We start from the raw sequence: 12264 nt of genomic DNA, 5'->3' as shown, positions 1-12264 counted from the left end.
TTGTTCATTAATATTACTTAAATATATAATTACACTGTAACAATGACACCTTAAAATAAATGTTCTTTTAATAATAACAAAAAAACATACAAAAACAACAAAAATCGTACCGATCCCAAACTGTTGAACGGCGGTGTAGATACAATTGCATAAGAGCATTGACCATAAAACAAGTGAGGCGGCCGCCAGAAATGCACTGGAGTGAATGTGATTGTCTAATGTGTTTTCCCTCCAGCAACATCTTCCACCAAGACGACGTACGTCAGCTACAGCAATCATGCCATCTGAAGAGGGTCACTCTCTGTGGGCAGAGCCGAGGGCCGGCCCGTCTGAAGCGGGTCGTCTGTCATGTGACATGCGCTGACCTGGGACGGGCATCTGAGCATGAGATTTTTATATCGTTCTGCATCAATCTAAAAACCCGCAGCATCCTGGGAGACGAACGGACATACGGGACCTTCCAGCGAGACTGCGTTCAAGAGCTACCGATCCTGCCATGAACACACAAGTGAACACGCACACACTCACAAAACTCAAGGTGCAGGCTTGCAGTCATACGAAAAAATTACTTTCCACAAATAATCGTGTAAACATTCTGCTGATGGAAACATTCACGGTTAACTTTGGAAATGTGGATGTGTAAAAAAAGAAAAAAAAAGAGAGAAAATATATGAAAACTAACAGAGTCGAACTATGTTTGTTGTTATTGTATTTTTGTGGTCGTGCAGATTTTTTCATTCTTGTCCCACTTTGTCAGAAACCTGCATTCTGAGATGACGTGTCTTGTATTGGCTGACTGAACCGTAACCGCGGGGTTGTGAAGCTGTAAAATGCCATGGTTGAAGCATGCTAGTTTTTATACCAAAAAAAAATGAAGATTTATTTATAATAAAGGAATGTTTTGCAAATGTGTAGCGTTGTTAGATGTGTATTTGACAGTCAGATTTGGTTCTCGTTTCTCTCATTCATATTCAATCACCTCCACAGTCCAAAACTGTTGCGCACAAAACTCAAACTCTATCCCATATAAACCCATTTTGATCATTATGGTTCATTATGGTCTCTATTACCGCAGAAAGATATTAAGCATGAGCAAGGCATTGATTTACCATCGTCACATAACCTGAAAATATCAGGAAATTGTGTTCTGCAGATCAAGATCTTCTCTCATTTTCTGGTCATTTTGCACATGTAATTTCTATCCACCGTATTCCTGACGACCTTACTGTGTTTTGGATTATGAATACAAACACTTCCGGTTTGGGGAACTTCAAAAAGGCTGAAACAAATAATTTCAAATCATAAGGTTGCCCTGCAGATAAAGCTGATCCGTCAGTTTGACAGGATGAGTTGTCAATTTTCCTTCATGATTTAATCATGAGAATAACGTTGTTATAACAGGAATATCTACGGCAAGAGCTCTTTTCAGTCGCTGCTTTCTTTTCCTCGTGATGATTCTTTTTCACTTTGGAATCCGCTTTAAAAGTATGAAGAAGGGCAACATATTCTGCATATTTGTGGTCTGTTCTCCCGGATTTAATTGACGATATATTCCATTAATAATTCACTGGAATGCACAAATAATCTCTCGTTATTCTCCTCAAATCCTCACGTCTCTTTCCAGGTTTGTTTTCACAGGAAAAATGCAATTTATAATCTGTCGGAAATCACTTTGAAATAGTATCACGTAATGCAGAAGTTAATGAACATTTGTGATTAAGGCAACATAAGTTACATAATGCAGATATATATTACTACAAAGATATTTAACCAAAAACTCACTTTTGGGGTTATTTGGTCTGTTGAAAGTACCTTGTTGATGCTTTTACACTTTTAAATGTCCTTTTAATGTTCGATAGTTGAGGGTGAGTAGATTAATGTCATCTCGTGACACTTTTTTAACGTATTGCGTTCATAGAGCGAGCCTTTCACTGATTGTTTACAGCTTAACGGAAGTTTCACATAATCCTCAATAAAAAAATCCTCATTCAGTGATCATGGATGTCTGGAAAAGTCACATTGATTCATTGGCCAAATAATGCGGGATCAACACAGAAATACTGCACTGTTTCAAAATAGAAATAATAAAACTTCAACATTATACAAACATGCTCTGTGCGAACACGTCAAAACTCGAGTACTTCCACCATTAATTATAGGAACTATGAAAACATTCCTCTGATGCGAAAGCCTCTATAGATCTGGGCGGATTATGAAAGAATAATCCTAAACAGAGTTTGTTTGTTTAAAGGTTTCGCAGCATGTTCTTTATGGAACCATTGATGCCAATAAAGAAACCCCCTAAAAGCAATTACTTTGGAAATGCATCAATTTTACAGATGAAATAACTCTCTCTATATATAATGAGCTTCACATTTCTGCTATTAAAGGAACACACCAACTTTTTAGGACTTTAGCGTATTCACCGTATCCCCCAGAGTTAGATAAGTCCACACACACCCTTCTCATCTCTGTGCGCGCCGTAACTCTGTCTGACGCACCCACCGCTAGCCTAGCTTAGCACAAAGACTGGAAGTAAATGGCTCCAGCTAGCATACTGCTCCCAATAACAAGTGACTATATTCTCAGAAGGCGAAGCACTGCTACTTCTGTGGAGTGATTAGCAGAACTCTGAGTGAACTCTCTGCTCCTCACCGCGGGGTTTCTCAGGCGCTGCGAGCAAATCCCTCCGCAGAAGTAGTGCTTCGCCTTCTGAGAATATAGTTCCCAGTATGTATACGTTTAGAAGATGGCTGTCTCATGTGACCTTGTTATTTGTACACGTTGTGACTATACAAATCACAACATGTAAATAGGAAAATGTTGGCGTTATTTTGTCACTTATTGGGAGCAGTATGCTAGCTGGAGCCATTTACATCCAGTCTTTGTGCTAAGCTAGGCTAGCGGTGGGTGCGTCAGACAGAGTTACGGCACGCACGGAGATGAGAAGGGTGAGTATGGACTTATCTAACTCTGGGGGATACGGTGAATAAGCTAAAGTCCTAAAAAGTCGGCGTGTTCCTTTAAACTTTCTGGAATGCCTTCCCCTATAGATGTACTCAACTGGGCGGATTATGAGATAATAATCCTAAAAAGAGTTTGTTTGTTACTTTAAAGGTTTCTTTATGGAACCATTGATGCCAATAAAAAAATAATAATAAAAGCAATTACATTGGAATTGCATCCATTTTACAGCTAAAATAACTCTCTCTATATATAATATGAGCTTTCTGGAATGCCTTGCACCATAGATGTCCTCAATTTGAAATAATGATCTTGAAAAGAGTTGATTGTTAAACTTTTCAGTCCTCGCCTCACTTGACAGAGCTGTGATGAGTCCTGAGACTGAGTGTGTGTGTGTGTGTGTGCATATATCCAGCAGTGGGAGGACATGTTGTGTGTGCGACGACCTTGGCTCGAGTCCTGACTGACAGCACAGCGCCCGTGGCACGACCCCCTCCCGCTCCGGTGGAACGATGCAGCAGGTGTTGAGTGAAACTCGAGGCTGTCGGTTTGCCCCGTGCACTAATCCCTGATATCTCCACCAAGCTAATTCAATTACTCTGCCCCCCGTACAAACGAGATTCAGAGAACATCCAATCTCACGTCCGTCTGCCTCGCGCGCACTTAGATGTGTCAGTCAGTGAGTAAAGAGGCAGATGTCGTCTCGGGTAAGACCAGAATCAACACACTCGTCTTTTGGAGGGATGCGGTTGCCATGGCAACCTAACAACCGTTGTGTCTTTAGACCTTGATCTGCTCTGGATTTTCTCTAAGGCCATTTTCACACTCGATCCGACTGCTTGATCTGAAACGGGCACAAAGGGATGCAATCCACATCTGGTTTCTTCATATTTTTTCTTCATATTTTGTTAATATTTTACAGAGCACCTAAAGTGGTGATGGTGATGGGAAAAGTATGAGATGGGAGGAAAGATTATATTTGAATGCTTTTGTGAAGGAAACTCAAAGTTTCTTCGGGGGAAACACAAAACTATATAGTTTTAAATATTATTTAATATCAAATATATTTTTCCTTCCATCTCATATTCACATGTCCCTTTAGGTGCTCTGTTAAATATTAATAAAAACATATTAATAAAACTGATCTGAACCAGATCCCTTTTTGTTATTGAAGTTTTTGTCCTTTTGGATTTTTTACAACCAAATTTTTTGCATAGACAGACTTTGCGCGAAAAAAGAAAAGAAAAAAAAAAGTGCACTAATGAGCATCATGATTTTTAATCCAAAAATGCATATGCACTATACCTAAACCATTATTATTCTCTAGTCTAAATATATCCACGATTCAAAATTATTCCAGTGGAAATGTTTTCCCAAGCAGAGAACTGTGAACTCAGATAAGTTTATCTTTTCCTTTCTGTGTTTCTTCCTCAACTTTGCTTCTCTCCCGACCCGTGGAAAGCTATTTTTGTGTGTGTTGGTTTTGCCTAATAAGATTTAGCTACAGTGAAAAACAGAATAATTTTGAGTCGAAGCGCCGTTTATTGTTTGCGGGACCGAGAATGTCCGTCCCCAAAGGAGGATGAGGCGGGAAATAAGTTTAATCTCCAGACTTCCAGCTGCCAGATAGCAACACAATTGCACCCGAATATGAACGTATGATATATTTTGTCAGTTGGTATATGAGACATAATCTCTCCGGGGAACCTGCATGAAAGAGGAACTTATGAGTGAGAGAAGCTCCAAAAGCACATGCAAAACACTGCGTTTACTGTCTTAACATTCATCTTTTTCTCCTCCACCATATTCAATCTCAAAGCTATGTGGAAATCTATTTATTTATTTTTTAAATGTAAGATTAAAGTTTAAAAATCGACCATTTACTTACTTATATCATTGTTTGCAATTTTATAACCATAACCAACATGAATGACTTTGTAATATGAGGTATAGAGGGTTTTCACCGGGCGGTAACCCGGATGCGCGGCCATTATGGAGACACTCGGATGTAAACAATAGCATGGATTGCACTGTGTATGTACGACTGAACACATTGTTACACTAATAAACCACGGAAAAAAAACACGTGGAAGCTGCGAAATCCTATAGAGAAGGATTTAGTAAGCAATATATGACATATATGTCCCTATATCGCTAGTGACGCCGCCATATATGCTAAATATAAGACAATATATTGCGATCACATATATACAAATCACTACATATGTTGATATAGGTTTTAACATATATAAATTTGCCATATTAAATGAGTATATTGACATATATTAATAAGATGTATATGATTTTTATTTATATAATACTGTTTTGACCATATATGTCACCGATATGTTTAATTTATATATGCCAAACTATTTACTATTTAACTATTTATATCAAGTCTACATATCCACATTTCATTTCAATTTCTATCTAATTTTCCACATTTCATTTCAATTTCTATCTTCTTGACCAGCTCATAAAAACAAAACAAATACTACACAAATTCTATTTGAAAACTGATAAGTATATATGTGACATGTATATAAAAAAACACTATTATACATACATAAAATATATGGGCTGGTTTTATATGTCAATTGTTCCCATTTCTAATAAGTTTTATATTTATTATATGTGGATATATTTAATATATGTACATTTCATATGTGTACATATATTACATTTCCGTATGGGAAGAGCGCAAAAATTTGTCAAACTAAAGTTAATATGTGGTAAAGATCTGAACAAGCTAACGTTAGCTTCTCTAGCAATTCTTCCATCCATTTCTTATCCCGACACTCAGTCCGGCTGAGGGAGTGTGTTCCCGCGGGAAAGTGACGTCAATGCATACCCTCTATTTGCATAGTGAATTCTGATTGGCCTACTTCATTGTATTTATTTGCATACTCAATTGTAATTGGTCTTTGTTTTGCTTACATCTAATTTAACCCTAACCGTCTACAACAGAATTTATTGCACATCATGTGTTGATTCTCATTCACAATTATACACTATTTAATTCATAGTAAACCTAAAATCCCTAAAAACATTTTAAAGTAATAAATTTTTTTATGGAATATTACAGTATTTATTATAAATGAATTATCGTGCACATCATTTGTTTTGTTTTTTTCATGTTCCTCATAATCTTGAATCAGAATAACTTCTCTTCTCTGATGACGAGGGCGGGGCTTAACCTGTCACTCACATGAGATCAGCCAATATCAAACCACAACCATCCAATCAATTCCCCACAGACAAAATTAAGCCCCGCCCACATTTGTTCTTGTTTGAGAAGCGGTTTCACTCGGATATACGTCACAATAGAGAAGAAAAGACTAGCGCAACTTCATGCTGACTTTAACGCTTCAGTTTTGCTGTCTTCCTTTACGAAACCTAGTGTTTTAGTTTAATTAGTATTGCACTGAAGCTCCTCAGTCCACTTGTTCTGTTATTTTTTCACAGCCTTGTGATTTCTCTCCCTTGGCTTCGGTACAAGAAAGCGAACATATGAATGACTCCAAAACATTTAGAAAAACACCACACCTGAGACACACGAGCTGTCAGAAATGCCATTGCTGTCAATCATCACGTCTCCATGAATGCCGTCGAGACGGAAGCGTTACTGGTGCTTCATCTGGTTAATTATGATCGGATCACTCGGGATTTTACGGCGAGTGAACACACACATGCTGTCTGATACAGGAGCGCACTGTACCACTGCCTTCTAAAAACCATCATTAATTCTTATTAATACAAATGTAAGTGCTTGTGTCTTAAAAAGAACATTTTAATACAGTTTTTTGCATGATAAGTTAGTGTTTCATAACCATTTTTCTCTGTATACTAATCATGCTTTTTTCCCCATGTTCTTCTTAAGTGTGTAATATTTCTGTTTGAGTATGAAAAAGGTCTGCAAAAGTTATCAATGCACACTGTTCCTGAACTCCTGAAACGCCTCCATTGTAGTTCTTCCGAGAACGAACAAGTCAAAATATTCCTCATTTAAATAATGAATATGCAGAATAAAGGGGCGTGGCCTGGTTAGTTAGTAGTGTGTTGAAACTGGCAGTTATGGTAAGGGGCGGGACATTTCCCAAACACGCTCGAAGCGCTCGACCAATCACAACACACTGCTCCAGCCGACCAATCAGAGCACAGTGTGCTTTTCAGAAGGAGGGGCTTCATAGAGACAGGAAGTAAACAGAGCGTTACTGACAAACTGGGAAGAGAAGAGCTGCAAAATAAGAAAAATAATGTGTTTTTGAACATTCAAGCATGAAAACCTGTTCGAGTAGACACTGAAATCAAGACTTTAAAAAAGGGCTATTTTTTATGTCGCTGTGCCTTTAAGACATTGCATGATGTGAAATGAGCAGCTGTGCTTTGGTTTGCTAACCAGAAGCTGTGGTTTGTTGTTTGGGTCCAATAAAGTTTGCATCTCATCTTCATTTCTTACTTTGGGAATCTTTAGAAGCGTCTGCAGAGCTGGATGTGCTACACAACCAAGATCAGCGCAAGGTTTGGCAGACTTTCCATGTTTTACTCTTATTAGTCATTAGTTATTCTGCTGAATCACAGAAGCCTATATCCTACTTTTTCCTTACCTCATATGACTGGCAGGACCAAATTGAGCACCAAATAAGAGTTATTTATGTGTAAATGTGTGATTTCATGTGTTATTGTTTTGAATATAAGTCATATTTTTGCTGCTTCTTTGAATAGATGGTCTTTTGGGGCTGTGAAGGAAACTTGTACATCTCACTGTTTTATCCTAATTATCAAGGAAACTGTGATTCAAATCTCCATTCTCTGAGTTGTGCAATGATACCAGTCTTTTATACGAAATTGTACATGTGTATCTCAACAAACTTGTCAGTCTTGCTCTTAAAATGCCGGCATGAAGCCGTCTTCTCATAGCAGTGCGATAGGCAGCCACGGGCTCGCTGTATGTGGGCTCACAGGCAGATCCTTTCATCTTGACAGCATCGCTGAGAAATGCCCGCATGCTGCAAAAATCCCAAAGCTGGCAGAGATCTGCGCTTGTGAAGCTCGTGTTTGTCATGCTCGGCTGCGGTCGTGTTCCCTTCATGCAAGCCAAACTCTGAAAAATGAACAAGGTTATATGTTTTTTTTTGTGGGAACATTTTTGTATAAAGCCTCTGATTTATGACCTCCGATATAATGAGATTTAGCAGAAATTCTGAAGAATTTATTAAATTTTTTATTACATTTATTAATAAAAATGTTCTGTTGCACTTGTATAATTTTTTTTTTTTTTTTTTAGAAAAACTGTAAATCAACATTTTAGTAAACGTGGATGATCTTATTGGTTCACCTAATTACATTGCCAGCCAGCTCCAGCATTTTTTATCATTTTCACAAAAATTTCATGGCACCCCAGAATATTTTGCTAATATATCAAAAGAAAGAAACCCAGCCAACATTTGTATGTGGGGCCCATATGGGTATGAAATGGGCTGAAAAATGAGCCCCATGTAGGATTGTCCTCGGCTTCCATAATGGCCCATGTTACCTATGTGGGTCCTACCTTGAGCCCATGTAGGCAGTCTATATGGGACTGATTGTGTTTGCCCATGTCTGACCCATATGGTTTGACCAAGTGGGCCCCATATGTATTTACCTATTCATATGGTGCGTTCAAGTCATCTCGTATAGATCGTATTTACAAGTTGAACGCACTTGAACGCCACCACAATGTCGTAAATACCAGTGGGAAGCTCGGGATTTTCTCTAAGCCCCGATCTTTACGAGTTGTGGGCGTGTCACTGAGAAACATGGCGGAGTAACACAATACAAGGTATTTAGCTTGTCAGGCTTTTCTATTTACAGCGCAGTAAGCTAATTGCCTGCACATAATATGATAGCATTATAAAACAACAATGTAATATGTAACGATAAAGTTTGCAGTGGCTTCGAAAACTAACTAAAAACATAAAAAACCAAAGCACACCTTATGCAAATCTTTGTTCTTCATTTTCTAGAACTGTTTTAAGAACCTCGCTGTATTTTTGTGTAATTAATTAAGAGAAAGTACTCCGCCATATTACTCCGACGAAAGTGACTTGAACGCACCAGCCGTCGTAAACACGACTTCCCACATCGTGCGCACGAACTTCCCAGGAGGACTTGAACGCACCAATAGTCCATATAGAGGTTACCTATGTGGGTACTACCTTGGGCCCATGTGGGCAGCCTAAATGGGATTGATTGTGTTTGCCAATGTCTAACCCATTTGATAAACCCAAATGAGCCCCATTTGTGTTGCCCATTTTGAGCCCATGGCCACTTGGTACCCACGTAGCCCAAGCATAAACCATGTGGGTCCCACATATACATGTTGGCTGGGAAAGAGCCTCTGCTTTTAAACAAACAAACAAACACACTGTTTTATTCTAGCTTCATGCATCCTTTTTTTTCAACATGAATGTTTGAAAGTTTCATAAAAAAGCAAGCAGATCACGTGTCCTGATGGGATTCAGAACGATCATCAAAACGAAGACCGAGTAGATCGAGTCCATCGACACCCCAAAGCTTCACAGGAAGCCTCGTTCTGGGTCAACATTTCATTCAGTAACGTTACGTAGTTTTGATTTACGCAGTAAGCAATGCTTCTATCGCTTGTTTCTGCATCATCTTCACCTGTGTTTTGATCAAGAGATTCTGAACTCTTTTAGAAGAGATGTAATAGCGCCCCCTATAGTAGAACAGTGAAAACATGGAAGTGTTGTGTCATATATGATGCAAAAAAAATAATCAAAAAGTTATGAAAGAGGTAATACCCAAAACGTTTTTACAGAAATAGGCATTTTTGCAGTTATACTATGCTGTATTTATCTACAGTTATGAGAACTGAGAGTAAACAACTCTTAATGATCCTAAAATAGTTTATTGCATTTGTTTGTACAGATTCAATGTTGGTGTTTAAGATACTAGAACTGAGATTTTGATTTAAGGCCCTTGAGGACAGAGAATTATTTAGACAAACCCACCCTTTTCTTAAGGAGTCATTGACCTTTTACTATAAAATCTGCAAAACTCATGTAAATCCCCCAGTTTCGTCTCCTGTTGCTTGATGAATTCCGCCTCCCTCTGTGTTTTCTGACCTTCGGGCGATATTCAGGGTTATTGATTTAAAACCGGCTGCTCTCCGGTGCTTTGGACTGTGACACTTTCAAGCTGCAGACCAAAGGAGGCAAGAGCATCTCGGCAGAAAGTCAGAGCCTCACTTTGAGTTCCCAGCCGATCAATTGGCAAAGTGGACATCAACAACCTTCCCAGAAAAAATCCTGGTTTTACAACACAAGGCTGGTTGTTAGAAGGCTCCGCAGTACTAAGTAGTTTGTTTTATTAATGTAAACTATGAATGAAATGGAAAATATTACAAATGGAAAAAAAAAATATATACTATTATATCTCAATGATAGCCTACTAAAATAAGTGTGCTGTGCATGTCAGCTTCAGACATAAAATAATCTGATCACATAATGCACGTTACTTGTAATGCGTTACTTTACTCGTTACATCAAAAAAGTAATCTGATCACATATTGCATGTTACTTGTAATGCGTTACTTTACTCGTTACATCAAAAAAGTAATCTGGTTACGTAATGCGTGTTACTTGTAATGCGTTACTTTGCTTGTTCCATTAAAAAAGTAATCTGATTACATATTGCATGCTACTTCTAATTTGTTACTTTTTTGTTCCATCAAAAAGTAATCTGATCACATATTGCATGCTACTTGTAATGCGTTACTTTACTTGTTCCTTCAAAAAGTAAATCTGATCACATATTGCATGTTACTTGTAATGCAAATGAAAACTAACAATATTAAAATAAAAAGCAATTATAAAATACTACATGTATTATATGACAGGCTACTCAAATAAACGTGCTGTGCATGTCAGCTTCAGGCATGCTCAAATCTCCACTTCTTTTCTGGATTACGATCAGCTACTTTAAAAGCTAGTTTTGCTTTAAAAGCAGTGGCCCGTTATCGTAATGACTCCAGACCTGGTCAAATGGGAGCCTCAGAGAACCCACGGCAATTTTCCACACATAAAACTTTTCAGCTCTAACGGGATTTCTCCTCTAATGGCAGACACGAGGGACAGCAATGCGGGTCGGCTCCATTTACAAAGTGCCGAGAGCCTTTTCACTCCGAGCTCGCTGCGAGTCATGACACATCTGCTGAGCGGTTTGTCGTCAGTCACGCACTTCGGTGAAGTTTTAATGAAGGTGCTGCTTTTGGTCCTCGAGTCCACAGGGCTGTTAGAGCCGCCGTGCCGTGCTCTGGGCTTGTGTATTGATGATCCCGCTGAATAGGTGTCTCGGAGCCGAATTTTTCGCCATGTGCATTGTGTGATATTTCATTCATCTCGGTGTTGAGTGAGAGAGAAAGGTGGGGATGATTGAAAAACGAGATGTGGATGACACTGGGGGCAGATGTAAGGGTCGAGTGGGTTGATGGGCCGTGTTACGATGATGGTAGAGGAACTGAACTTGCGCTAATAACCAGCCGTGAAGAGGGAAACATCTCGCTGATGCACAACCCTTTTTAAAGAGTGTCCTACCAAGGCTATTTATTTTTTTACAGGGACAATGCACATCAATAATACATAAATGTACAATGTGCCAGAATTAGCCAAAAGGCTATTTTACATCTGCTGTTCCTGGACTGGTGGTAAAATTATCACCCTAAAAATACAAAAGAAATAAATACAATACATAATACTATACATAACGTATAAATTAGGCTAACACGTAATGTGTTTATGTTCCTAATTAATGCCACGCACTGAATAAGTTCAGGGTCCGCGCTGGTGACGGTCACCCAGAGTTTGGCATTGGATCAATCCTCTAATAATGAAGTGCTCACGAGTGCTAGTGACCTCTGTGGTTCATGTTCAATGCTGCCTATGGGTCAGAAAGGTCAGCGAGTGTGGACACGGACCCCGAGGAACATCATCAACTCCATCCACGGCTGCGACCCCGGACATTTACAGTGTCCTTTTCCCCGAGCTCAGTCTGAAATGTCATACTGTGAAATTAACAATTAAGCCAAAGAAAAAATATCATGAAGAGCTGGAGCTCCACTTATTTTGAAACGTAATTAGAACTTTTCTCATGTGGTTTCGCAAGAAAAGGGTGTGTCGTGATTTTAAATCGTGACATTGATTAGGTCAAAATAAACCCACGGTAAGATGAGAATTCACTTCACACAGAGCAAAAACCAGTTTAACTTGATGGTCACAAGCAGAATATATATTTATTAGA

General features: G+C 38.7%; 1 protein-coding gene across 4 annotated transcripts in view; it reads left to right on the top strand.

Annotated features, from left to right (window-relative positions):
• grm8a (glutamate receptor, metabotropic 8a) overlaps positions 1–912 on the top strand; it is a 211615-nt gene extending 210703 nt beyond the window's left edge. For 2 of the 4 annotated variants that reach the window (XR_013798735.1, XM_079622082.1), the window contains one exon: positions 236–773. Coding sequence is in view for 3 of the 4 variants with exons in the window: in XM_079622082.1 (XP_079478208.1) it covers positions 236–288 (53 nt within the window). In the remaining variant the exon portion in view is untranslated. Of the gene's footprint in view, positions 1–235 lie in introns of all 4 variants that reach the window. The other 2 variants (XM_079622081.1, XM_079622080.1) reach the window with 2 other exon arrangements.
• Positions 913–12264: the final 11352 nt, after the last annotated feature.

The sequence above is a fragment of the Phoxinus phoxinus genome (assembly GCF_949152265.1).
Source record: "Phoxinus phoxinus genome assembly, chromosome: 9".
Lineage (NCBI taxonomy): Eukaryota > Metazoa > Chordata > Actinopteri > Cypriniformes > Leuciscidae > Phoxinus > Phoxinus phoxinus.
Note: the sequence above shows the minus strand (reverse complement) of the source record. Positions and strands in the feature narration are given on the sequence as shown.